General features: G+C 36.8%; 1 protein-coding gene across 1 annotated transcript in view; it reads left to right on the top strand.

The window, feature by feature from the left end:
* MAN1A1 (mannosidase alpha class 1A member 1) overlaps positions 1-25,779 on the top strand; it is a 172,904-nt gene that overhangs the window by 115,868 nt on the left and 31,257 nt on the right. Inside the window, exons 7-8 of the mRNA XM_059083869.2 lie at positions 22,864-22,987; positions 25,651-25,744. Of these exons, the coding sequence (XP_058939852.1) occupies positions 22,864-22,987; positions 25,651-25,744 (218 nt within the window). The remainder of the gene's footprint in view (positions 1-22,863; positions 22,988-25,650; positions 25,745-25,779) is intronic.

The raw sequence follows: 25,779 nt of genomic DNA, 5'->3' as shown, positions 1-25,779 counted from the left end.
GGTGACCACCCTCCTCATTCTAGATCCTGGGCTAGGTGCCAGGGATAAACTGGTAAACACAAACACTTTCTTGGTGACTCTTCTGGAATTTACAGTCTGTGGGAGAGACAGACATTAATTAATCACAAAAGCATCAAATCTCAGGGAGGTCGGAGACAGCTCTCCTGAAGAAGTGATTTTCAAGGTGAGATCAAGGGGATCTGTAGATGAGATCTAAGTGAAGACCAAAGAGTGGACTCTCCAGGCAGTGGGGCCCATGAAGGAGAATTTCTGTGCCAGAAAGGAGCAGGGTAAGGCTGAGATGCAGAACGAAGGCAGGGCTGCCGGGGGCCTGGAGCAGCATCTGGAGAGGAGCAAGAACAGACTCCTGTTAGGAGTTTCATAGCTCTCTGGACGTCAGGGGGAAGTCATTGAAGATTTTAAGCAGCATGAGCAACGTGATCGGGCTTCAGTTTAGCTGAGTTAGTTTTACGGCTCATCCCTGTCTGGAAAGCCAAAAAACATAAGACCAAAATCATGCCCACTCTCAGGAGCTGATGATTTTAAATCTCTGTATTTTACTTCTTTCATATATAACTTTTCCCCAGAACACAAGCCTATGAAGTCCTGCATGTGGAAGTTCACAGTCAATTAGGTCCTCAAAATTCTGGGTCCAGTTTTAAATTTGGTCTTCTGTCACTGGTTTAGCCATCAAGCAGCAATGTCTAAGATTTCCATTCAGTTGAAATGATCTTTGAAATCAGATTGTTTGACAAGGGACTGCTACCCAAAAAAGACCTAACTTAGAGAAAAAGCCTGTGATTTATACCAGTAGCAAGTTTGTATTTTTCAGTTCTGTTTACTTGTTTTGGTTAGTCAAAAATGAAGGCTGAAAAAAGAAACCTGATCATTTAATTTGGAGAAGAGAACACTATGTAAAATGAATTCAGGTTCAAAATTGCTACAGCTTGAGATGAGTCCCACCACGAAAATCCCGAGCTCAGAAAGTACAGGTATACAGCATATCTTTATCAGTTTATTTTATATATGTTTAAAATAGATAGAGAAGAGGGCATTACATTAGTTGAGAATGTGACAGAGGAAGTAGCACTGCAGAAAAACAAGAGAAAGGTTCATGAAAGATGTAGCATTCTACTCTTGTATTGGTAAAGCACTTATCCTCATAGGATGTAAGTGTGTGCTGTTAATTATCAATCAGAAATGCTTGCAACTCAACTGTATTTGTGAAATATATATTTTTTAAACCAGCATAGCAGAATTTATAGATAAGTTATATTTCCCAAGTTGTGTTTCATAGAATATTATGTCCATGAGATATTAGTAGGTGATCTAGGGAAAGAAAATAGCCCTGTAGGTAAATGTGAACACTGAGTTACAAAGGTTTCCTCACTGTCGGCTTCTTAGACCAATTAACTGGCCAATTCCAAAGTGCAGAGTGCATTGCCAATCTCTGGAATAAAGCTTTTTCACAACATTGTTTTCCAGACTTCTTTCACGTGGAACCTCTTTTAGCCAGAACAGCTATTGCCATTTCTGATCTACATTTCTTGTCTCCAGAATAATACACTTTCATAAATTACTGGTTCAGATGAATGTTATTACATGTCCTCCAAAGAAGTCATCTTAGTAAATATATCATTATTCTAATGATAAACTTATTGCGAGGAATATATTTGAAAATGAATTGAGATGTCACATATTATTCATTTATGTTAGTTACTAATGAGAATACCATGTGTTTAGCAATATGAAATCTTAATCTCAAAAAGTACCCACTGTAGAAAATTAGCATTATTGCTTATTTTTATGATTCTTTTTAAATGAAAAAGAGCAGACTTACATGTTTGCCCTCAGTGAGAGGTTTGAAATCTGAAGGTTAAGTAGCAGGAGTAGTGGTAGAGTTATACATAGTTACTATGTGATGCTTTGTTATGGGCCAGTATGAGGACCCACACTTTTTATTTCTATATTTTGTAATTTTTAAAATCTATAAGATTGACACAGCTATAACTATTCATTTTCATCTATGGACAGGCAAAGAATCTGTATTTCTATTTAGAAAAAATTTAGTATTGCCTCCATGTTTGTTTTTTAAAGTTTTTTCAATTCATTCTCAATTTCCAATAATCCTGTTACTAAGACATTAGCTTAGCAATTAGTTTCCTAAGAGTCTGAGCTTCCAAAAAAAGCCTGACTTATTTTATTTTCTAAGAAAAAGTTAAGGTGTATAGTTACAGAACTCTTATTTTTCTGAATTACAGGTACTTTCATGTGCTAACAATTTATTCCATGATGCATTTTTGAATGGCCAGTCAAGATGGTTGAGTTTCTCAGCAAGAAAAAAAAATTGTTAAAAGAATCATTAAAAAATATTTGGGAATTATCAATATATATTAAAGAAAATCCTAAGTCAATATGATAATATCATGATATTTGCAAAGTATGATCATTTTTATTGACCAAAGCTTTGGATTCATCATAAACACATTAAATACCAGTAGGGTTAGAATGAAGTTAATCAGATTCTTTTCTTCTGGACTAACAGTAAAACTTTCTTCAATTAAGTTATCAAGGAATAAATATGCTGGTGAACAATCAATAAGTAATTACCACAAAGCTATATTACAAGGGTCTCTCTGAACCACGTCACTTACTCAAGTCTAGTAAGTTTAGTATTCCAACATTGTTTAGCATTCAGTTGAATATGTTAACCTAAGAGCTAGAAAATCAAGCAGTTTTTTCTTGTCTCCTTTTTCACTCCAGTAGGTATTTTGCATATTTAGAAAATGTTTGGTTTTCTAAGCATCATTGTAGAGCAATGAAATACTATGGGTGTATTTCTCTCTAGATAACAAATTTTTAAATAATTTTAATGAGTAAAATAGTCTTTGGTAAGCTATTGTTTTTAATAAAATTTGTAGTTTCTTTTTCTCTTATTATAAAAGAAACTACATTAATTGGAGAAAATATGAAAATGTAGAAAACAAAAAGAAGAAAATAATCACTCACAATTTCAATCCCGTGTAAACACTCTATATATCATTCCGTGCTCATTTTCAAGGAGTCAACAATAAAATCATACACTTTTTTCCCATGCTTTTTTTTTCCTTTTTGTCTACTTTATTGAGATATAATTTACAGGCAAAAATGCACCCATTTTAAGTGTAAATTTCAATGAATTTTGACAAATATATTAATATATACTTTGTAACCACCACAATCAGGTATACAGCATTTCATCACTCACCAAACTTTGCTTGTGACCTTTGCAATCATCACTCCCCTTCAGCTGACTCCCAGCAACCACTGATATGTTGCTGTCACCATAGATGACTTTTGCCCTTTCTAGAATTTTATACAAAGGGAATCGTACAGTAAATGCTCTTTTCTGTCTGGTTTCTTTCATACAGCATAGTGTTTGAGGTTCATTAATATTTTTCTGTGTATAATAGTTAATTCCTTCTGATTGCTGAGTAATACTTTATTTTACGGATATACCATGGTTTATCCATTCTTTTGTTTATGGACATTTGTGTTATTTCCAAAATTGGGTCATCATGGATAAAGCTGTTTATGAAAAGTTCAAGTTTTTATGTGGACATGTTATGTATTCGGATCTTTTAGGGTAAATGCCTAGGAGTGAAATTGTTGAATCATACCAGTTTTTGTTCCTGTCTCTTTTCAAGGATGTTTTAAACAGCCTCCGAAGATAAAATATCTAACATGGCTTCTAGGGCAGTGGGCAGTTGTGTTTTGTATTGTTTTGTTGTGGTTTTTTGCTGTCCAAGATAATAAAGATAATGTCCGTCCTGGAGCAAAAGTTGGGCAAGCTTGTTAGCAGCTCCTTTAAAAGATTAAGGTTCCTCGACTGTAATACAAAGCAACCACATGTGTAGTGTCCACCCAGGTCGCTGTGCCTCACCCCTGTGTGAGGTGAAGGCAGAGGAAATGATGTACCTATGAAGCTCATGCTGCCTGCTGTCCCTCTCTTTCTCCTTTCCTGTATTATTAAATAAGAACATATATTTTAACATATTGGTATATAATCTATATATCTAGACATAATGTATAGTTGTCCTAAGGATTACAATCAACTTTGAGTTAATATTCTATTTCAGGTAAAATACAGGAACTTACAACTGTAAACAGTCAGCCCTTGGTGTCTGAGAGGGATATGTTTCATGACCCCCTCAGATACCAAAATCCAAGGATGCTCAGGTCCCCTATATAAAATAAAATGGCATCGTATAGTTGGCCCTTTGTATTTACTGAGTACTAGTATTAGGTTTTTTGTTTGTTTGCTACTGGTAACAAATAATCTCAGTCTCTTGCTTATCTGAAAATACCTTTTTCCCTTTTCCCTTTGGAGGAAGGCTTCATCAGATACAGAATTTTTAGCTTTCAGATCTCTTATCAGCATTCTGAATATGTCATTCCTTCAGCTTGTAGCCTCCATTGATTCTGATAAGTCAGCCGTTACCTTGTCATTATTTCCCTGTATGTGATTTGCTGTTTATTTTCTGGCTGTTTTCAAATTTTTCTCATTATCTTTGGCTGTCAGAAGTTTGACTCTAATATACCTAGCTAGGTGTGGGTGTCTTTGTATTTATCCTGCTTGTGTTTACTGCATTTTTTAGATTAGCAAATTCATGCTTTTCAGAAAAGTTGGGAAGTTTTCAACCATTATTTCTTCAGATATTTTTTCCACCTCTTTCTCCTTCTCTCCTGGAATTTCAGTTACACTTCTGTTGGACCTCTAAATGTTCTCCTCAGGACTCTGAAGCTCTATTCATTATGTTTAAACTGTCTTCTTTCTGTTCTTCAGATGTGATCATTTTTATTAATAGCTTCAAGTTTACTGTTTATTCTGCCCACTTCTTTGGCAAGTTCCACTTTAATTCTTTGAATGTATTTAAGTAGTTGCTTTGGAGTCATTGCTAAATCCAGCCTCTAGATCCATTCAGAGTCAGTTTCTGTTTAACTGTCCTTCTTCCTGAGTATGAGTCACATTTTCCTGTTTCTTTGCATATCTAGTCATTTTTGGTTAAAAACTAGATATTGTGGATATGTTTGGCAACCTTTGATGTTCTGTGTTCTTCAGATGATTTTGTTGTTTAGTAAGCAGTTCACTCCTTTGGATTCAGGCCATAAGCTCTGCCTCCCCTGCAGTGTGCAAAAGCTCAATTCTTTTAGCTTCCAGCTATTGTTTTTAATCTGGCCTCCTGGGGAACTTTCTTAATACCTGTTCCGGTTAGCATTCTGTCAAGGTTTGGGGCAAAGTTTGTGGTAGCATTAGCAAGCTCTGTCCTCTTACACTTGAAATCAGTAAGGCTTTAGCTTTCTGCCTTCTTACTTACTTGCTTACTTACTTACTTATTTATTTATTTATTTATTTATTTATTTATTTTTGGCTGCATCGGGTCTTTGTTGCTGTGCATGGGCTTTCTCTAGTTGCAGCAAGCGGGGAGTACTCTTCATAGCACTGCACGGGCTTCTCATTGTGGTGGTTTCTCTTGTTGCGGAGCACAGGCTCTAGGCATGTGGGCTTCAGTAGTTGCGGCACATGGGCTCAGTAGTTGTGGCTCGCAGGCTCAGTAGTTGTGGTGCACGGGCTTAGTTGCTCCGTGGCATGTGGGATCTTCCTGGACCAGGGTTCAAGCCCATGTTCCTTGCATTGGCGGGCGGATTCTTAACCACTACACCACCAGGGAAGCCCCTAGCTTTCTGCCTTCTTAGTTAGGGCTGGATTCAGGAGTAACCTGAGTCAGACAAAGCTGCAAACTGACAAATCTCATACGGTGCAGTTCTGCCTTTCAGAGGTAAGTGTTCCTCTGGTTTCTGTCAGCTGTCTTCCTGGTGACCCAATGGTATCTTATTTAGTGGTCCTCCAGGGATTTGGGCAGAGAGTATACTCAGATTTTTAGCCCCACTCCTTCTGTGACTTCTATGGACTACCCCTCCCCCGCACCACACACACACACACACACACACACACACACACACACACACACACACACACACACATATATATACATTTTCAGCTACTCTGCCAACCTTTAACTCTGTCTAAAGTAGGATTGAAATTTTGTGAGATCAGGGGAAAAGTCACTAACTCGAACTCTTAATTCATTGCAGTGGCTGTCTTTCAGTGGTCTGTGCTTTTTTTTTAGATTAAGCCTGATTTTGGTCACTTTCTAGTGCTTTTAAAAGATAGATAGATACCTGATTTTATAACTGTTACTTATTGGAGGATTTGCCAACCAATTCCCTTCACCATTACTGGAAGCCAGAAGTCCCTTCATTTAAAAAAAAAATATTAGAAAGATTCCTCCATGTTGTTAAACATTTTCTTACAACATGGCTGCATACTATAAGATCTTCTAAATGGGCCAGAATTTTTAAACTTTCTCTTATTGTTAGATAGCCAAGCTCTTTTCAGTCTTACATTATAATACCCTAATGTACAAGTCATTTATTTATACTTGGAAATATAAGTTTTTATACTTGGTAATAGAATTAAATTATTTCTTTAGGATAAATTTCTAGAAAATGGAATTATTAAATTAGTAAGTCTGAATATTATTAATATTTTTGATATATTTTGGCAAACACCCATGCAGAATGGTTGTACCAGTTGTCAGTATTACCTATGAAAATGAGGTTACTTATTTCCCTTCAAGTCACATAACTTTAAATTTATTATGAGGTGTATTTTTTTACTTAAAAGATTATTTGGTTTTTATAAAGCAAAAAATTATTCCTGACTATACTTTTTAGTAAACTGTCTCCACATACTATACTTATATTTGCAGGAGTCACAGTTGTAATATGGTTACATAATCAAAATAGTAGAATAAATAGGAACTTTAGTTCATTTAGTTTAATTATTAGGCTTTTTTTTTCAGTGCTAAGAATACATAGAAAATTTTTAAATTTCACTTTAGGGAACTAATTCTAAGATATTTTAGAATGAGTTTTATATGTATTACCTCTCTTCTCTTTTTTTAAAACTGCATTATTGAGATATAATTCACATACCATACAATTCACCCATTTAAAGTGTACAGTTCAAAGGTTTTTAGTATATTCAAAAGCTGTGCAGCCATCACCACCACTGATATCCCTTCGTTTTAAATAATAAATTGAGAATACTAGATAGAGTCCTGGCAAGGTCAGTGAGTAGAGAGTTTGTGGAACAGAGAGAAGAAGGATTCTCCCACAAGGGGAGCCAGACTCTCCTCTCCATTTCCTAACTCTGCTCAGGATGTTAACTATAATTATATAAATAACACTTTTTGTGCATGTCCAACTGTGGAAAGCTAAACATGGTGAGGAAAGTTTCCTATGCCAATGTCAAAGTAAAGTTTAGACAGTATTTTTTTGATAGAGATGAAAAGTGCTAATAAAAATAACGTGACAACAACAAAAATGAAAAATAAACACTGTAAACTTCTGGTATTAGATGAAGCCTGTACTATTTCTCTTATGCCAGCAGTACTACAGCCAAAAAGAGCTCTGTAAAAAATAATGGTTCTTTACATTTTGAGGTCATTTGGTTGATGAGATTGGATAATGACTAGGTATTACATGATTTGAAGAAATTATTAATGTTCTTTGGTGCCATATGATATTGTGGTTATATAGGAAAATGTCCCTATTCTTTGGAGATGAATACTGAAATATTTCATGACTAGCTATCTATAATTTCATTAAAATAATTCCTCAATGGATAAAGATGATGTGGCACATATATACAATGGAATATTACTCAGCCATAAAAAGAAATGAAATTGAGTTACTTGTAGTGAGGTGGATGGAGCTAGAGACTGTCATACAGAGTGAAGTAAGTCAGAAAGAGAAAAACAAATACCATATGCTAACACATATATATGGAATCTAAAAAAAAAAATGGTTCTAAAGAACCTAGGGGCAGGACAGGAATAAAGATGCAGAGGTAAAGAATGGACTTGAGGACATGGGGAAGGAGAAGGGTAAGCTGGGACGAAGTGAGAGAGTGGCATTGACATATGTACACTGCCAAGTGTAAAATAGATAGTTAGTGGGAAGCAGCCGCATAGCACAGGGAGATCAGCTCCGTGCTTTGTGTCCACCTAGAGGGGTGGGATAGGGAGGGTGGGAGGGAGAAGCAAGAGGGAGGAGATATGGGAACATATGTATATGTATAGCTGATTCACTTTGTTATACAGTAGCAACTAACACAGCATTGTTAAAGCAATTATATTCCAATAAAGATGTTAAAAAATAATGATAATTCCTCAAAAGAATACGAATATGCTTACATATAGGTATGTAGATGAAGCAAATATGGCAATATAAATATTACTAGTTATTAAATCTAAGTGGTGGGTATATAGGTAAATCTAGGTATTTACTGAACTTTTGCTTTACTTTGTCTATGTATTTGAAATTTTTATTAAAAATAAAGTTTATAAAAGTGTATCTGAATATTCTAAATATGAAACAAGAATATGGTCTTAACAGTGTTTAGTCTGCTTTTTATGTAAAAGGGATGGATATTTATTCGTATTTGTTAGCATAGGCAAAAAATTTATCTTTGAAAAGTGATTCAAGAGACAATAATGATTCTCTGTGGCGAGAGGGAATAGGAAAAGAGAAGATGAGGTAGAAATTGGAAGTAAAACTTTACTTTTTTAATGCTTTTTAATATTTTGAAACATATCTAACAAAAACATACATTATTGGAGAATATGGCCCTAAATTATCATTAAGAACTGGATCCTAAAAAAACAGAAAAATAATTTTTCATGCCCAAAAGACTTTTCAGATTTTGGTAAAGCATTAGGCTTGTGTGGATCTAGAACTATTGTTGACCTGGACATTTAGAGTTCATTTGGGGGACATTAAAAAACTGAACTTGCTTTATTTTGTTGCAAGATTTCAGCATCATTTTTCTTGTTATCTCTATAGCATGTTTGCACTGGGGAGTTTTATTTTTTTTTTAAGTATATTATGAGTCAGTCTTATATATATATTATTTTCTTCTTTCTTAAAACACCATCTTGTTTCAAATAATGAATACTGATTGGTCATATCTCAGTTTTCACTGCTAATAAATTCCTTTTGCTCTCCTAGACTCAGGTAGTTGGCTTATTTTCATGGCCCTACCATATTTAGCAGCATAAAAAGTGGCATGATGTAGTATGTGAAAAGAGTTAGAGCTCACATTCTAGAAATAGACCTAGCATGGAACCCCATCCCATTCCTGCCATTTAACTGAAGACCTTAGGGAAGTCACCTAACCTTGCTAAATCCCAGTTTCCTTTGTTAAATAGTAAGGTAATATTACCTATGCAGTTGTTGAGAAGATTAATTGAATTACATAAACAACCTCCTACTTGTCATGCTCTCGTTTAAAAGGGACACCCATTGCCTATTTTTAATGTGTGAATTACCAATAAGTGTGAAGGACTATTATTTTTGACATTGGTTATTACATTGCTTCATTATTTATACGTAATTCTAATAAGAATGAAATATAAACTATTTCCCTTGCAAACAAGACCTTATATGAAAGTAAGTTTAGGACTTCCCTGGTGGTCCAGTGGTTAAGAATCCACCTGCCAATGCAGGTGGACAGAGGTTCAAGCCCTGGTCTGGGAAGATCCCACATGTCGGGGGTAACTAAGCCCATGCACCACAACTACTGAAGCCCATGCGCTCTAGGGCCCACATGCCGCAACTACTGAGCCCATGCTCCACAACAAGAGAAACCACCACAATGAGAAGCCCGCACACCCCTATGAAGAGTAGCCCCCACTTGCAGCAACCAGAGAAAGCCCACGCGCAACAACGAAGACACAGCGAAGGCAAAAAAAAAAAAAGCTTAATTAAATTTAAAATTTAGGTTAATTTCAAGAAATTATTTACACCAATGTCTACTCAAACTTGCCAAGTAGAATACATTTTTGAGTTACCAACTCCTTACCCTTTAGAATTAAGCTTTAAACTTCCTCTTGGGTTTAACCCATTGGTTCACAGTTGATTGGATCAGCAGCTTTGGAAATCATAATGTCCTTTACAGACATTACATATTTACTATAGTAAAGTAGTTGGCATAATGATCAAGTTTGAGCCTAAGAAAGATTTCTGTGATAGTCTTTTGGAAATCATTCTAAAATGGATGTTGTTGTGTAAGTCCTCTTTCAGCAGGGGATAATTTACAAGAATAATCTTTAATAATTTGCTATGCATATTTATAAGTGTGTAAAATTTTTAAATGATGATTCATTAAAGACTCATAGTTGATTATTTAGCCACCTTGAAGAAGGGATATACTGTACCTGTCCAGAACAAATTAAGATTTCTTACCTTTGGCTAGGATGGAGAGAGGGGGAGGGGAATCCCTGGGCAGGATTTTCATACTCTTCCTGATTAATGTGTCATCAGTCTGTGCAGCTGTCTCTTACTACTAGGATTTTTTTAAATTAATTTATTTATTTTTGGCTGCCTTGGGTCTTCGTTGCTGCACACGGGCTTTCTCTAGTTGCGTCGAGTGTGGGCTACTCTTCATTGAGGTGCGCGGGCCTCCCATTGCGGTGGCTTCTCTTGTTGTGGAGCACGGGCTCTAGGAGTGTGGGCTTCAGTAGTTGTGGCATGCAGGCTCCGTAGTTGTGGCACACAGGCTTAGTTGCTCCGCGGCATGTGGGATCTTCCCAGACCGGGGATTGAACCAAATCCATGTGCCCTGTATTGGCAGGCAGATTCTTAACCACTGCGCCACTAGGGAAGTCCCTAAGAATATTTTTTGAATTACCTTTTTCTAGAGGACTTTCAAGACATATAAGAGCTTTCTTAAAGTGCTGCATATTTGGTAGCTTTACAGCAATTAAATTGCTTTAAGGAAGTTGGCTGTTAATGGTAGCAATTTGTTATACTTTTAAAACTTGGGAATGCCTTACTTTGTTTCCTTATTATTGCATTATAATTTCTACCTCCAAGTGAACATTTGGTTAATTTATTTTTATTGAGCAGATATCTAAAATTGAACAGAAAAAAACCAAAACCAGATTTCTTTTGGTTAGCTAAATGTCTGTTGCTTAATTCAAAAGATAAAAATACTTTTCTGGATGAAACTCTTTATATTTTCAAAGCACTTTCATGTGTATTATCCCATTTGATCCTGCTAAAATAGTAGGAGGTGGGTTGCATAGGTGTTACTTTGTTTTAAAGATCAGGAGATGGATGCCTTAGAGAGTTTAAAGGACTTGCTCAAGGTCACACCTAAATGTTCTCTAAATGCATAAATAATCTTTGAAGATTATGCAGTCCATTCTCTGATTTACCTGTAGCCTCTCTGTTGTCTTTTTGGATAAAATATTCTCCATTATTGTTTAAATGCAACTTTTTTTCTCCTCCATTAATGGGGAAATATTGATGAAACTATTAAATCTCTACAGGGAAGAAATAAGTAAATTTGCAGTAGGATCAAAAAGAAATACTGAGAGAAATTAACTTTAGAATACTTAAATATTCAATAGCTATAATTAGCTAAGCTATTGAACAGGTGCACCTAATACAGTTTTTTAAAAAGTGTTACATGACTTGAGAAACAATATACTTATAGTTAAAAATGTAAATTTTATGCTTACTTATATACAATAATACTTTGATTTTCAGTGTTGAATCTAACTTTTAAAAGAAGAAGTTATTGCCCAGATTTTCAGGATTTTTAAAGCATAATCTTGGGTGAAGGGAGAAGATTTTGTAAATAGGACACAGAACCCCGAACATATATAGGGAAAAAATTGGAAATTTTTACCAAATAAAAATTAATATAGCTGCAAAAAATGGCTAAAATCAAACGACAAACAGCAACTTGGGAAAAAATTGGCAAAACACATGATGGATAAAAGGCAAGTTTTCTTAATGTATAAAAAGCTCTTTCTAAAAGCATTAGTATGAATATGGATCATTAATATGGCATAACTATAGTATTTAAAAATTAGAAGACATCTACCTGTTTATCAGTAGAGGATTGGCTTAATGACATGTGATTATCCATTTTATGGAATATTATTATGCAGCTGTTAAAAATGATTATCCTAGAAAGTGTCTGTGATGAGCTGCTAATTGAGACAGGTACCTTACAGAAGTAATGTATATAATGTAATATCTTTTATTGGAAAGAACAAATCCTTGAGTTATATATCTGTATAGATATATATCTGTATGTTTGTATGCATATGGGTGGAAAACATTGGTTAACTAGGATTTACAGGTGAGAGACATTACAAGGGGGTAGGGATTCAATATTTAGCTGTTTCTCAGTTCATCTTTACTTTGTTTCATTTATAACAATGTGTATACATTACTTATATAATTTTTTTAATTTATAAAAAGTAATAGAAGTGGGAGAGGCAGTAACACCAATACATAAATGAGACAGTTTCATAAACATGTACTTCTCAGAAAAAGATGCACATTGGCCATTGAACGTCAGAAGCTCATAAATAAATACAAATTAAAATAGCATTAGGATGTTATTTTTAACCTAGAAAACTCACCAAGTTTTAAAAATTTGATAAATACCCAGAGTTAGTAGCTAGAATGTTCTCATGCACACTCAGTTTGTGTTTTCACACAAACTCGTTAGAAGGTAATTGGGTGGTGTTTATTAAATTTTAAATACATACTTTATGACCTGGAAATTCCACTTGTAGGATTTTATCCTAGAGACCTACTCATGAATGTGCAACATTGTTTATAATAGCAAAACTTGAGAACAGAGACAAATGATTGAATAAGTCACGGTACACCCACACACTGAAATGCTATGCAGCTATAATGCAGTAGAGAACCAAGGTACTTAACTCTTTCATGAAACACAGTATATGGTAATATGTATAGCATACTTCCATTTGTATTTTTTAAAGTTCTGTCTAATGACCATGTACTAGGAGATTTCAGTAAATTATTGATGGTGTTTACTCTGAAAAATATTAGGATCTAGAGTATGAGAAGAAAAAGATTTCTTCAAACTGAAAATTTCCTCAAATTGAATAAATTGATGTTTATAAAAAAAACTAAAAAAGGAAAATTAAAATGATCAAATTTGACTTTGTCCTTGTAATTATAAATGATGGTTATTATAGCAAAATCTGAAAGAGAGAACTCGTGCTTTTCTTTATCATGCCTGCTCCTGTGTCAGTCTTTTGCATCTTCTTAAGTAGCATCAATACCCACCCAGCTGCTAAAGCCAAAAAAACTAGAAATCATCCTTGATTCCGGTCTTCCCTCATCCCCAAATCCGGTTCTTCCTCCAGACATAGCCTGAATCCCTCCATGTCTGTCCATCGCCACAATTAGCACTAATCCAAGCCACCATCTGCCTCTTGCCTAGATACCTGCCTGCTTGCTTACTTCCAGGTCTTGCTTTCACATAGTGCATTCTTACCACAGTGTCCAGAGTGAACTTTAATAAAGCAAATCAGATTTTATCACCTCCTGTTTAAACCCTAGAGTGAGTCCCCATTGCACTTAGAATTAATCAAATGCTTGCACTGGCCTACCAGTCCTGGGTGATCTGCCCCTTTATCAGCTCTCCAGGTCCCTGTCACTACAGCCACACAGCCAGCCTCTGTTTTCACATTTTTCAGAGTCATGACCCCTTAGCGCACTTGCAGGAACCATTCCCAGGTCCTCACCGACAGTTTCATTTTTATCTTGCTTGTCTCAGCTTGAAACTCTCCTCTTTAACATGATCTTCCCAACAAACCCATCTAAAGAAAGCTCCCCATCAGACTCTGTCACATCAGCCTGTTTTATTCTCTTCTTAGTGCTTAACATTACATGATAATTGTGCCATTTTTCACTTTTACATCCTACTATTAACTGAAGTAGGTTATCTTAAATTCCAAGAAAGTACATTTTCCTCAAGGACCCAAGAGAGCATTTTCATTTTGAATGGGGGACAGGGGGTGGGGGGAATAGCCCATAAACATTGTTACTGTTCTTAAATTGGCATTCATGGAACAAGAAGACACTCATCAGAGCTGTAAGATTTATTTTGTACCAAGACTATCCCCAATCCATAAAACCCTGGAATCCTCCTACTAGTTCATTGCTTTATTTCACAACAGCTCATTTCAGACCAGATCTTTCTGGAAAGTCTGGTCTTACCTTAGTCTAGTATAGTTTGTTCTAAGCCTAGCCTCTCCCCTTTCATTTCAGATTCCTCTGGAGATTCTTCTCATAATATCACCAAACACTATCTTAAGTGGGTTAAGAACAGCAGTGTTCGGGGCCTAATAATTACATAAAATTCTCTGAGCCAGCAAGTTTGCACTGAACCTTAAATGAAATATAAAGCCCAACCTCCATTAGCAGAGGGTAAAGAAGGAAGGGTTTTTTTCTCTCTTCCTTTTCCTTACAGGTAAAATGAGAGTGGTTATTATTTTCTAATTTCAAAATACTATTTTGATGTTTGCATTTTAGCATTTTATAATGTTTTCTACCGAAGTTACCAAAAGCTACATTTTTATGTCAGCACTCATTTATCTGATTATTTCCTTAAAGCTAAGATAAGTATGATTGTATGGTCTCAAAGTACTGTACTCACGTATTCACTTTGGCATTTTACAGAGCTAACACACATTAAATAAAGATTTTTAAAAGTTAGTTTGTCAGTGCTCATAGTTCGAATATTCTACTAGGAAATAGGTAGTTTTACTATCAAAGTTCCACCAACCATTTTGCTTAGTATTTTGAAACATTTTTCGAATGTTCACATCAGCATTATGAGGCTACCCAAAGTCAGACCATGTAAACTACCCATTTTGATTATTCTCACTTTGTGAAAGTTTGTTAGGGGGTTAGTTACATTTTTTAAGTATTTTTTCCTATAGTATAATGAATCTTAATTACTGAAAATATATAAACATGTAAGTTAAAGGTAAACAATTGAAAGTGTCTATACATGTAAAATATTTTAACTGTAAGTAGTAAACCTTAGACTACTTTCTGAATTTTATAGAAAAAAAATATGAGTTACAGTAATATTAGAAATGGATTGGCTGCTGAAATATATACATGCATCAGTCATCAACTTATGGCATTTACTATGTGAATATCTATTTTAAGGGGCAGTGGTGGTAAAAGAAACAATTGTATCTCCACCTTTAGGTCGTATTCTCAGGTTAGAGAGATGAATTTCAGCATGTGGAAAGGTAAATAACAGAGAAGACATCACAAGGCAGCATATAGCTAGTTATACACAGATGATCCTTTAGCACTGACTATATTTTATATAAGGATGTCAGTGAGAGCCAAAACAGAACAGTCGTTGATTTCATCATAGTAGCTCAATGTTCTGTTGAGGACATCTTTTTTTTTTTTTTTTTTTTAACATCTTTATTGGAGTATAATTGCTTTACAATGGTGTGTTAGTTTCTGCTTTATAACAAAGTGAATCAGTTATACATATACATATGTTCCCATATCTCTTCCCTCTTGTGTCTCCCTCCCTCCCACCCTCCCTATCCCACCCCTCTAGGTGGTCACAAAGGACCGAGCTGATCTCCCTGTGCTATGCGGCTGCTTCCCACTAGCCATCGGTTTTACATTTGGTAGAGCACACCTGTCTTTACTGTTGAGTTTTCCTCAACAATTTATTCTTCCTCTTTATTCTTTATTCTCGATTGTCCTCTTTATGCATGTGTCATGATTTTTCCTAATCTTCATGTTTTTAAAACTTTAGTTGCCACACTGTTTCATAACACAGTTTTCCACGGTCTCGGAACCATACGTTGTAGGCAGAAGGCAGAAAAATGAGAATGCAATAGCTTGGTAGCTTTATTCTCCAGCATCTGTTCAGAGTAATCCCTGAACCTGTTTGTTCTTCCCACAAGCTATGCACACATTTTTGTTTGCATGATCCTTATGTAAAAGTTCAAAACTAATGCTACCATTTCAAATGATAAGGTGGTTTAACTAACCACCTAGTTTCTTTTGGCTGATTAGATTTCCATTAGATGATAAGAGAAATATCTAAATTTACATAACGCAGCTTAAAAGAATGCCCTAGTTCTTAGCTCTGATTACCTCTATATCATCTATTTTCTTGAACTTTCTTGCTGATTCATCATTGGGAATTTGAATAGCATTTAGCTACATTTTCCCACTACAGCTTCCTTAATTTAGCATTTATTTTACTGATCTTGCCTTAAAAACAATTTATTGCCCACCCTGAAGTATAATAACTCATTTATTAATCACTAGGGAATGTCTAATACCCTAGACTTTGGGATTACAGAGGTGCATAAAGCAGAATCTGGGTCCCTGAGGATCTTAGAATCTAGTAGAAAGGAGAAATCCTGGCCATTCTGGTTGTGGAAAGAGACTGTTGTATACCATTTGGAAAATTAAAAGCCTGGGATCTGTACTGATTTCATTTATCTTGATCTGTAGATGAGCCATAGACCCATAGAATGAAAGGCAGAAAAAGAGATGAATAAACATAGCCAAATCTGACTGTAGTCTTGGATCTTAAGTAATGTTTTGGAATGATGTTATGTGTTAACCTCTTACAATAGTGGAATAATTGTATCTAAAAGGAAGGGACGTTCTGGCAAACTATTATTAGTGAATTACCATTTGGAAGATGGACTATACTATGCTTCTGTTCCCTCCTGAGGTTTTTCAGAAAAGTGGATATAGATCCTTGTCTGTAACTTCCACCTCACCAGTTTTAAAGGACTTAATGTGATTTCAACAAATGAATTTGAGCTATCGCAGGAGTTCTAGAGGCTACCAAATGCGATGGGATACCATTGGCCCACTTTGTAAAGAGAAGTAACTGTAAATAGTGGCCATTTATGCCTCCCATACACATTCCGAAATCCATCCTCATTATCGGTTTAGACAATTCAATTAACATCTTCCAGCTGGAATCAATGTAGGCATTTTTATTAAGAAATAAGTTAGCTTTATAAAAGGTCTAGACATACCACTAAATTGTTTACAGTGGGGAAAAAAAACTTAAAAATAAAAAATAAATTAGCTTCCGTGTCCATCAGTAGGGGTATGTTTAAGTAAATTAGAATACATCCATTCAGTCAGATACTGTGCACTCAATACTCGACAACAACGATGCTGTACTTGATTGACATGGGAAATGTCTGTGAAAAATGTAATGTATATTTAAAACAACAGGTAGAATATGGTTTTTTTTAAGTGTGATAAAGTAAATGTATGTGCATGCCCACACATCCTAAGGGCACTGAAATGCTTTCTCATCAGTACTGCCTTTTGGTGGTGTTCTCTGACCTAATGATAGGACATCCCAGTTTGCCCAATAACTGGGCAGAAACTACATTCAACTTATTTTCAGTCTGTTGAAAGTGGTTTGGTTAGCAAGGGGGTCTTACCCGAAGGGCAGCTGGAAAACAGAATTTTAGCATCTTTGAACCTTAGGAGCAGGTTAATTATGGAATTAGGACTTCTCATCATCTCAGTCTTTGTAGCCCCCAGCCTATCCTCCAATCCAAGATAGTCAAATACAAGGACAGCAGTATTGACTGTGAGAATAAACTAAAATAATAAATATTCAGTTTCAATTCTGTCTAAAATAAATACCTACAAAGTGGGACAAGATGTGGATAATTTTAAAAAATTATTTGGGCCCTTGCTTAAAAAAACTTACGTATGAAAATTCTTTGGCGATATAAACCACATGCTGCTGTTCGGAAGCAGTAAGTATTGGATTATGAATGAATTCAGTCAAGTGGCCACCCTTTATTAGCCAGCTTTCCCTGATAGGATAGCCCTCAGGACACTAGTGCTCCCCAGTCAGAATTTCTGTGCATGAGCTACAGTAGAATCTTGACTAGTCTTAGAATGGCAGTCCCTGGAATTGTTAGTCCAAGTCTTAATGAGGTCTCAGACTACAAACTTGAAAGATTGGCACTGTGCAAGCCTTTGCAGGAAGGAAGCATTTGTAATAAGTGAAGCTGAAATTGCTTCATCTCAAAATCAGTTAGCTTTTGGAATACATTTAAACGAAACAATCATCATGAACTTTCCAATTATTGTTTTCCTAAGCTATGCTAAAATCCAAAAGGAATATTATTGGATTATCTGCTGTTTTGAATTAAATATCCTTGTGTGCCCCGTCATTTGCAAACATAAGTAAAGCTTTACCATGCTATATAGAATGTGGGAAATTTTTTTCTTCCAAAACTTGTTAACTCCATAGCCACAAGGAATAAGCTGTATTTTGGACTATGAACTTGAAAGGAGTTTGTTTACTGATCAGCTAATCGGAAATTATTCAGACAAGAATCCTCAAGAAAATTTCTTTATTGTCCCATTTAGCAGAGAAGAGCAAGCAGCAAGGAAGAGTAAATTGAAAGTCTATAGCTAATCAAGACTTTAGAACTATTTAATGTTTTGCTTACATATTCATCTGGCAATTTTTTAGAATTGTTTCAGTTCTGTGAATTCTTTATTTGTTGCATTTGATTATATTAAGTAAATAAATGTATTTGTTAATATTCCAAATTGTATCTGGGGAGTAACTATAGCATATAACTTCAGGTACCTAGATTTAAGATTATTTTGAAGGCGTATACCATCAATCCAGAGCAATCCTCCAGCTACTTGATTCATTACAAGCTCTGGCAAAAGAGCAGCTCTCCCACGGGATTCAAACGTGCGTAGAATAACATCATTAGTACTGTACTTCCTTCCTCTGGAGCTATTAACCATTCCCGAGAGAGAGAAGGGAAAACGCATAACACCCATTGCTTATCAGAGTTATGAGTTCAGTAAATAATTATACCTTCTTGCTTTTGAGTGCAGTAGAATGAGGAAGTATATTACAGCTGCTACTAAACCACATTCAAATTATAGTCTCTAGAGCAACAACACAGTAATCCACATTTTCAAAAGAATCATAGCAACTCAGTTTTTTAAAAGACATGTTTCTAATTGCAATTGCCATAACCAGTTATTTTCTGATGTGATGTTTTACTTTCAAAGATTTATTACCTTTGTAGAATAGTGAAATTTTAAATTAAATTAAAAGTTGAGACACATGTACTAAATAATACTCCAATTTAAAATGGAAGAACTGGAGACAGGAGGAAACTGAAATAAATGAAATTAGAATGATAGCAAAGTTTGAAGTTCTATTCCAGGATTCTCTGAACCAAACACTTGACAGCTCCCCAGTCATGTTAATTGCCTTTTTGTGTCTGTATATATTTACATATGCTGAGTCATCATTTTGGCTTAAAATGCAGTCATTATAACAATATTGGCAATATTCAAATGTTCTTCCCTTTCATGCCTGCCTTATGGAACATACAGTTTCTGAACACAAACTGTTATTTTATCTTTAAAATACTTTTCTAAAATATTATTAGTGCTTGTAAAATAAAGATAGATAGAGAACATGATTGCCTTTAAAATACTATGATAGCAGAACTAAAGTTAAAGACATTTAAAATCCCCTATTCTCTCAAATTAAATTCATTTTGAGCCAGAGGTCTAGAAAGCTTAGCCTTTGGTATCGTGGGGATGCCCAGGGCACCCTGACTCCCAGACCAAGGGAGCAGAATCTTTCCTGACTCATTTCCCTTTATCACAAACTCACCATATTCATGTCAAATGCCCACTGTCCATATATATTATTTTAGAAATTATAGCCATATAAGGGTGGGGGAGGGATAGTTAGGGAGTTTAGGATTGATGTGTACACACTGCTGTATTTAAAATGGATAACCAACAAGAACCTACTGTATAGCACGGGGAACTGTGCTCAATATTATGTAACAATCTAAATGGGAAAAGAATTTGAAAAACAATAGATGCATGTATATGTATAACTGAATCACTTTGCTGTATACCTGAAACTAACACATTGTTATTAATCAACTATCCTGCAATATAAAATAAAAAGTTTAAAAAAATTTAAAAATAAAAATACCAAAAAAAAGAAATTAGAGCCATATAAATAGATAGATTTTTTTCAGTAGACTCATAGAATTTAGAGACAAAAATGTCTTAGAAACTGTTCTGTGAGTGACCAAAACTTGGTTCTGACTCGCTATACATTAGCTGTGCAAGGAGGCAGCCACTTCCCCGACACACAGGTATTTCAGCTGTGATTGATGGCCCATGGCATGTGCCTCATGCTTTCCAGGCCAATCTCCATGTCTTTGCAGCTTTGCCTAAGAAAAGGCAAATGACCTTATTTAATATCTAGATATAATGATGCCCTATCTGATTTCTTGAAACCCTTCCCTGATTTACATTTAAGAGCCAGTGTAACCATTGATCTTATAATTTTACTGAAACACATTAATTTTGTAGATCGAAAGAATGGCAACCAAAGCTATACTTTCATATAAACATATATGTATTCGAAACCCCCCTTCCTTTCTGTTCACATGACATATCCTTTGCTAGTGCTTTTAATGTTTTGCTCCCTATATAATTAGTGATACAGTGCTGTTTTCCTTCTGATATGAATGTGGGCAAAGACAAAGAGATTTTATATATATATATATATATATATATATATATATATATATATATATATATATATAAACCTTTTAAAATCTTTTTTTTAACATATTGAAATTTTTTCAGTATGTCTCTGATTTTCTCTTGATTAACCACATTAATAGCAGAGAACAAATGCCTGCATACAAAAATAACTTGAATTTTATTTAGTACATATACTGCTTAAATTTCACATCTGAGTGTGCTGCTACAGCCTCTAACACCCTTAATTTGAAAAGAACCAGTCCCTGAAGATCTGGAAACTGGGCTGGGCTCCTCAGCACGCCATCCTCTTCCTTCTCCAGGGTGAAGTCATCATTCCTTCTTGCCCTGATATTGTGGCTTTTATAGTTTCTCTGGAACATAGAAATTTGGAGTTTTGCTAAATAGCTTTATTGACTTTGGTCAGTGATAGAACAGTTGGAATAAAAAAAATAACATGTCATGACAGCAAATTAGTGATGAATTACTGTGTGCTTTTGCCATATGTTAATAAAATTTGAAAGTAGCTGTTCATCCTATTTGGATGATTGGATATTCCTTTTATCTAAGCCAACGATGAAAATAAAAACTGACTCTCAGTCCCAGAAGGTAATAAATGTAAGGCATTTTCCAAAATAAATGAATATGTGGTTTTCAGATCTCTGTTTTTTACTTCTGTTTATTTTTTATTAGGTTTACTATAAATCCGTGTTTGGGAGCAAAATCTAGCTTTTACTCCAAAAAGAAACAGGTAATAAGAGGGTGGCAGCCTACAGTGTCAGATATCAGATTGTCATCATTGGTTTCCTTTTCATCAGCATCCTCAGCATGCCTGTGGCAGAAGCAGTGACAGAACTGGAAGGGTTTACCCAGGGTTGTGAATGTGTAAAATGAAAAACAAAGGGGATAGGAAACCTAGGGGACACCAAGATCCGTATGTCAATGGGGCCAACTTAGAAAGAGGAAAGTGAGAAATCCACAAGCCTGCAAGGTTTGGCTTCAACTTAACCTTGCAGCCTTCTCTCCTGCCACCTTCCCTTCCCTTCATTCACCAGTCTCAGGAGCTACCTCAGGTTCCTGGCTAGCCCTTCTGCTGTGTGTCTCTCTGTGTCCAGGTTCTCCTTCTGTCCATTCTTCCCTCACTACTTGTTATTTTCACCCTTCAAGAATCTACTCAGGACTCGCCTCGAAGAAGCCTTCTGTGATCCCTTCCATGTTGGATTGTTGCATGTCCTGGCCCTCGGTGCTCAGAACACTTCACACATTTAACTTGACACTTACTGTATGTGACTGGAATTATTTACGCTTAGGTCTTTCTTTCCCATTACGCTATAAGGTCCTTAAGAGTGATTTATTCATTATAAGGATCCTTGTAACCCAGTGCCCTGTGCAGTCCCTGGCAAAGTGTAGGCATGCAGTAAATGTGAGTCTGAATGAAAACCAAAATGTGGGTTTTCAGCTTTCTGGAATTTATTAGTCGGGAGAATCATCGACTTTATTCTTTATTTGAATTATCACCTGTGTTTGACATTTTAAGTAGCTCTCCAGAAATAAACTGTACCCAAGGGTATGACCATGTCTCAAGAGCCACTTTATGTGTATTTGTGTCAGTGTATGTTTAGGACTAACTCTTTTTAAAAAGCATTTCACTCAGATGAGCCACAAGGCAGTAATTTTTTAAGCTTATTCCTTTGACCTCTTTCAGATTTGAATTGCATAATTTTGTTGAAGTTCTTGAGCTAAGATGAAATAGGTCATGGAATACATGAGTGCCTTAGAAAATAGATAAAACTGTGTGAAGGGAAACATAAAGGAAGTCTAGTAAATGGGGAGGAAGTTTAAAGCAGGGTGGAATGAGTATATAACTAACGAATCTTTGAAATATATCTTGTATCCAAGAAAAATGTTGTATATAATGTGAATGTCTATAAAAGTCCCTGGACTCTCAGTCTGAAGCTAATTAAAATGTTGAAAGGCTTAATATGGGATATGGAGCATGATAGGGGTGTTTTGGTCTGATTTTGTTTTATATTCTACTTGGAATGGGTGTATATCTCTTTACGGCACCTGTACCTTCTAAAATATTTGTTCATCAACAGCAAGCACATAACAACTTCTTTCTGACTTAAGTCAAAAGTAATTTTCAATTTGAAGATAGGCATCAAAGCCTGAAACCAGTAGCCAAAGAAAACAACGCTGGATATTTTAAAATATACGGAGCAAACTATTAACTGAGGTGCCATTATTCAAAAGCTGTCTCTTTCACTTCTACTACTTAGAGCTGCAAAAAATGGAATCATTCTGACCCGTAACTCTTCACTTTCTTCTCTTCTTTAGTGGGATTGGAAGGAATTGGCCCTGGGCCTCAGGAGGCAGCAGTATTTTGGCAGAATTTGGAACTCTGCATTTGGAGTTTATACACTTGAGCTACTTATCAGGAAACCCCATCTTTGCTGATAAGGTGAGATTCTCCAATATACCTTGCACTGCAAAAAAGTACTTGTTGGAAACAATATCCCTCTCTGGGGAGATTTAGTAATACGGAATGTGGAAAAGAACCACCAATTTTAATGTAGCGCTTTATGAAGTTTTGTTACATGCAGTATTTCATTTAACCAAACAGTAAACCATTCTTTTTATGGCACCATTCTAACTCAGTGCAAGAGAGCCTCGCTTACATGTCTGATTATCTACACCTCAAGCAAGTAACTTTACGTCTCTGAATTTTTTCCCTTATCTAAAACTATAGTGTTTTGTGGACTGTGTGAACCATATACATGAAAGACTTTTTAAACTCAAAGTGTTTTACAAATGCAAAGTAGCAATTGAATCAGTTTCTAATTTTCAAGAAACACACCCATCACCCCACCACTCTGCCCTTAGCTTTCACCCCACTTGTCAGCTCCCCTTTACAGCAGAATTCTTTGAAGTGTTGTCTGTGTTGAATTGAATCAGTTTCTAATTTTCAAGAAACACACCCATCACCCCACCACTCTGCCCTTAGCTTTCACCCCACTTGTCAGCTCCCCTTTACAGCAGAATTCTTTGAAGTGTTGTCTGTGTTTGTTATCTTCTCTTCTTGACTCCCACTCCCTTGAATGCTCTCCCACCGGGCTTATCTCCCAGCAACACCAGTGAGGGCTGTGTTGCCAGATCCAGTGGTCATTCTCACCACTCCCCTCCCCCTCCCCCTCTCCCTCCCTGTTCCTCCCCATCTCCCTCTCCCTCTCCCTCCCTCTTCCTCCCCATCTCCCTCTCCCTCTCCCTCCCCCTCCCTCTTCCTCTCCCTCTCCCTCCCCCTCCTTCCTCCCCATCTCCCTCTCCCTCCCCCTCCCTCTCACTCCCCATCTCCCTCTCCCTCCCCCTCCCTCTTCCTCTCCCTCTCCCTCCCCCCTCCTTCCTCCCCATCTCCCTCTCCCTCCCCCTCCCTCTCCCTCCCTCTTCCTCCCCATCTCCCTCTCCCTCTCCCTCCCCCCTCCTTCTTCCTCCCCATCTCCCTCTCCCTCCCCCTCCCTCTCCCTCCCTCTTCCTCCCCATCTCCCTCTCCCTCCCTCTTCCTCCCCATCTCCCTCTCCCTCCCCATCTCCCTCTCCCTCCCTCTCCCTCTCCCTTCCTCTTCCTCCCCATCTCCCTCCTTCTCCCTCTCTCTCCCCCCTCCCTCTCCCTCCCCATCTCCCTCTCCCTTTCTCTTCTTCTCCCTCTCCCTTCCCCCTGTCCCCCTCACCTCCCCCACTCTCTCTCCTCCCCCCTCTCTCCCTCTCCCTCCCCATCTCCCTCTCCCTCTCTCTCCCTCCCCCTCCCCCTCTCCCTCTCAGCATCAGCACACTTGATCACTTCCTTCTCCATGGGCATTCTCTATCCCTGGCTTGCCTCTGTCTTTGCCAGGTGCTCCTTCTCAGTCTCCTATTTTGGATCTTCTTCATCACCCCAACCTCTAAACATTGGAAAACCCCAGGACTCAAACCGGGGCCTCTTCTTTTTACATTCACTCTCTCCATTATTTCATCCAATCTCATGACTTTACATACTATCTGTAGGCTGTTAACTCCACATTTGTAATTTCAATTCCAACCTGTCCCCTGAACTCCAGACTCTATAGCTAAGTACATATTCAACATTTCCACTGAAAGGTCTATCAGACAACTCCCACTTATAATGTCTCAGACTCAGCCCCTACAGTGGCTTTTACTCTAGTCTTCGTTATCTGGGTAAAGACGCCTTCGTTTACCCAATGGCTCAGACCAGAAATCTTGAGGTCATCCTGGTTCCTCTCTTTTTGGTAAACCTCAGATCCAATCCATCAAGAAATCCTTTGTATCCTGTTACCTGTGCTGCTGCCCTAGGCCAGGGATCCATCATCTCTTACCTGGACTGTACAGTAGCCATCTGACTACCACTTCCTCCCTTGCCCCCTCAGTCACACTGATCCTGTAAAAACACAAGTTTTCAATGGCTTTGCGTCACACTCAGAATAAGATGAGCCCACATTATGGTCTGTGAGGCCTGCAGGATGTGGGCCCTGGCCACCTCTAGGCTCTCCGACTTTCTCCCCTTTGCTTCCTCACCTCCGTCCTTGGTGGTCTTGCCAAACCCACTCTTTTCTCAGGGCTTTTTTGCACTTGCCCTTCCTTCTGCCCACGTGCTCTTCCTCCATTGCTCTGCATGACTTACTCCTTCATTCCTTTAAATTTCTGCTGAAACCCTCTCCCAGTAGCCTCTCCAGACCACCCTGACTAACAGAGTGCAGCCTCACCACCTCACATCACTCTGTCCCATTTACTCTTTTGTATTTTTTTCACAGCATTTATTACCACCTGATATATTTGTTTGTTTGTTAGCTGTCTCACTCCACTGGATGCAAATTCCAAAATGGTAATGACTTTGTTTATCCACTGATACATCCTAGTTCCTTCTATGGTGTCTGGCATGTGGTAGATCAGTGTGACTGAATTCACTTACAGTTATTATTTTTGTAAGCTGGTGGCAACTCTCTTTGCTCTAATTCTGCATCGTTTAAATCAATTTTTTTTTTCTAACATGGAAGAATGTAATCAAGAAAGAGAGAAGAATGGCACCAAACTTGTTTTTCATATTTTCATAGTAACATTCCATTTTCTATTGTAGGTAATGAATATTCGAACAGTACTTAACAACCTGGAAAAACCACAAGGCCTTTATCCTAACTATCTGAATCCCAATAGTGGACAATGGGCTCAATGTAAGTCAAAAGTTAAGCATTGTTGTTACAGATGA

The sequence above is a fragment of the Kogia breviceps genome, chromosome 13 (assembly GCF_026419965.1).
Source record: "Kogia breviceps isolate mKogBre1 chromosome 13, mKogBre1 haplotype 1, whole genome shotgun sequence".
Lineage (NCBI taxonomy): Eukaryota > Metazoa > Chordata > Mammalia > Artiodactyla > Physeteridae > Kogia > Kogia breviceps.
Note: the sequence above shows the minus strand (reverse complement) of the source record. Positions and strands in the feature narration are given on the sequence as shown.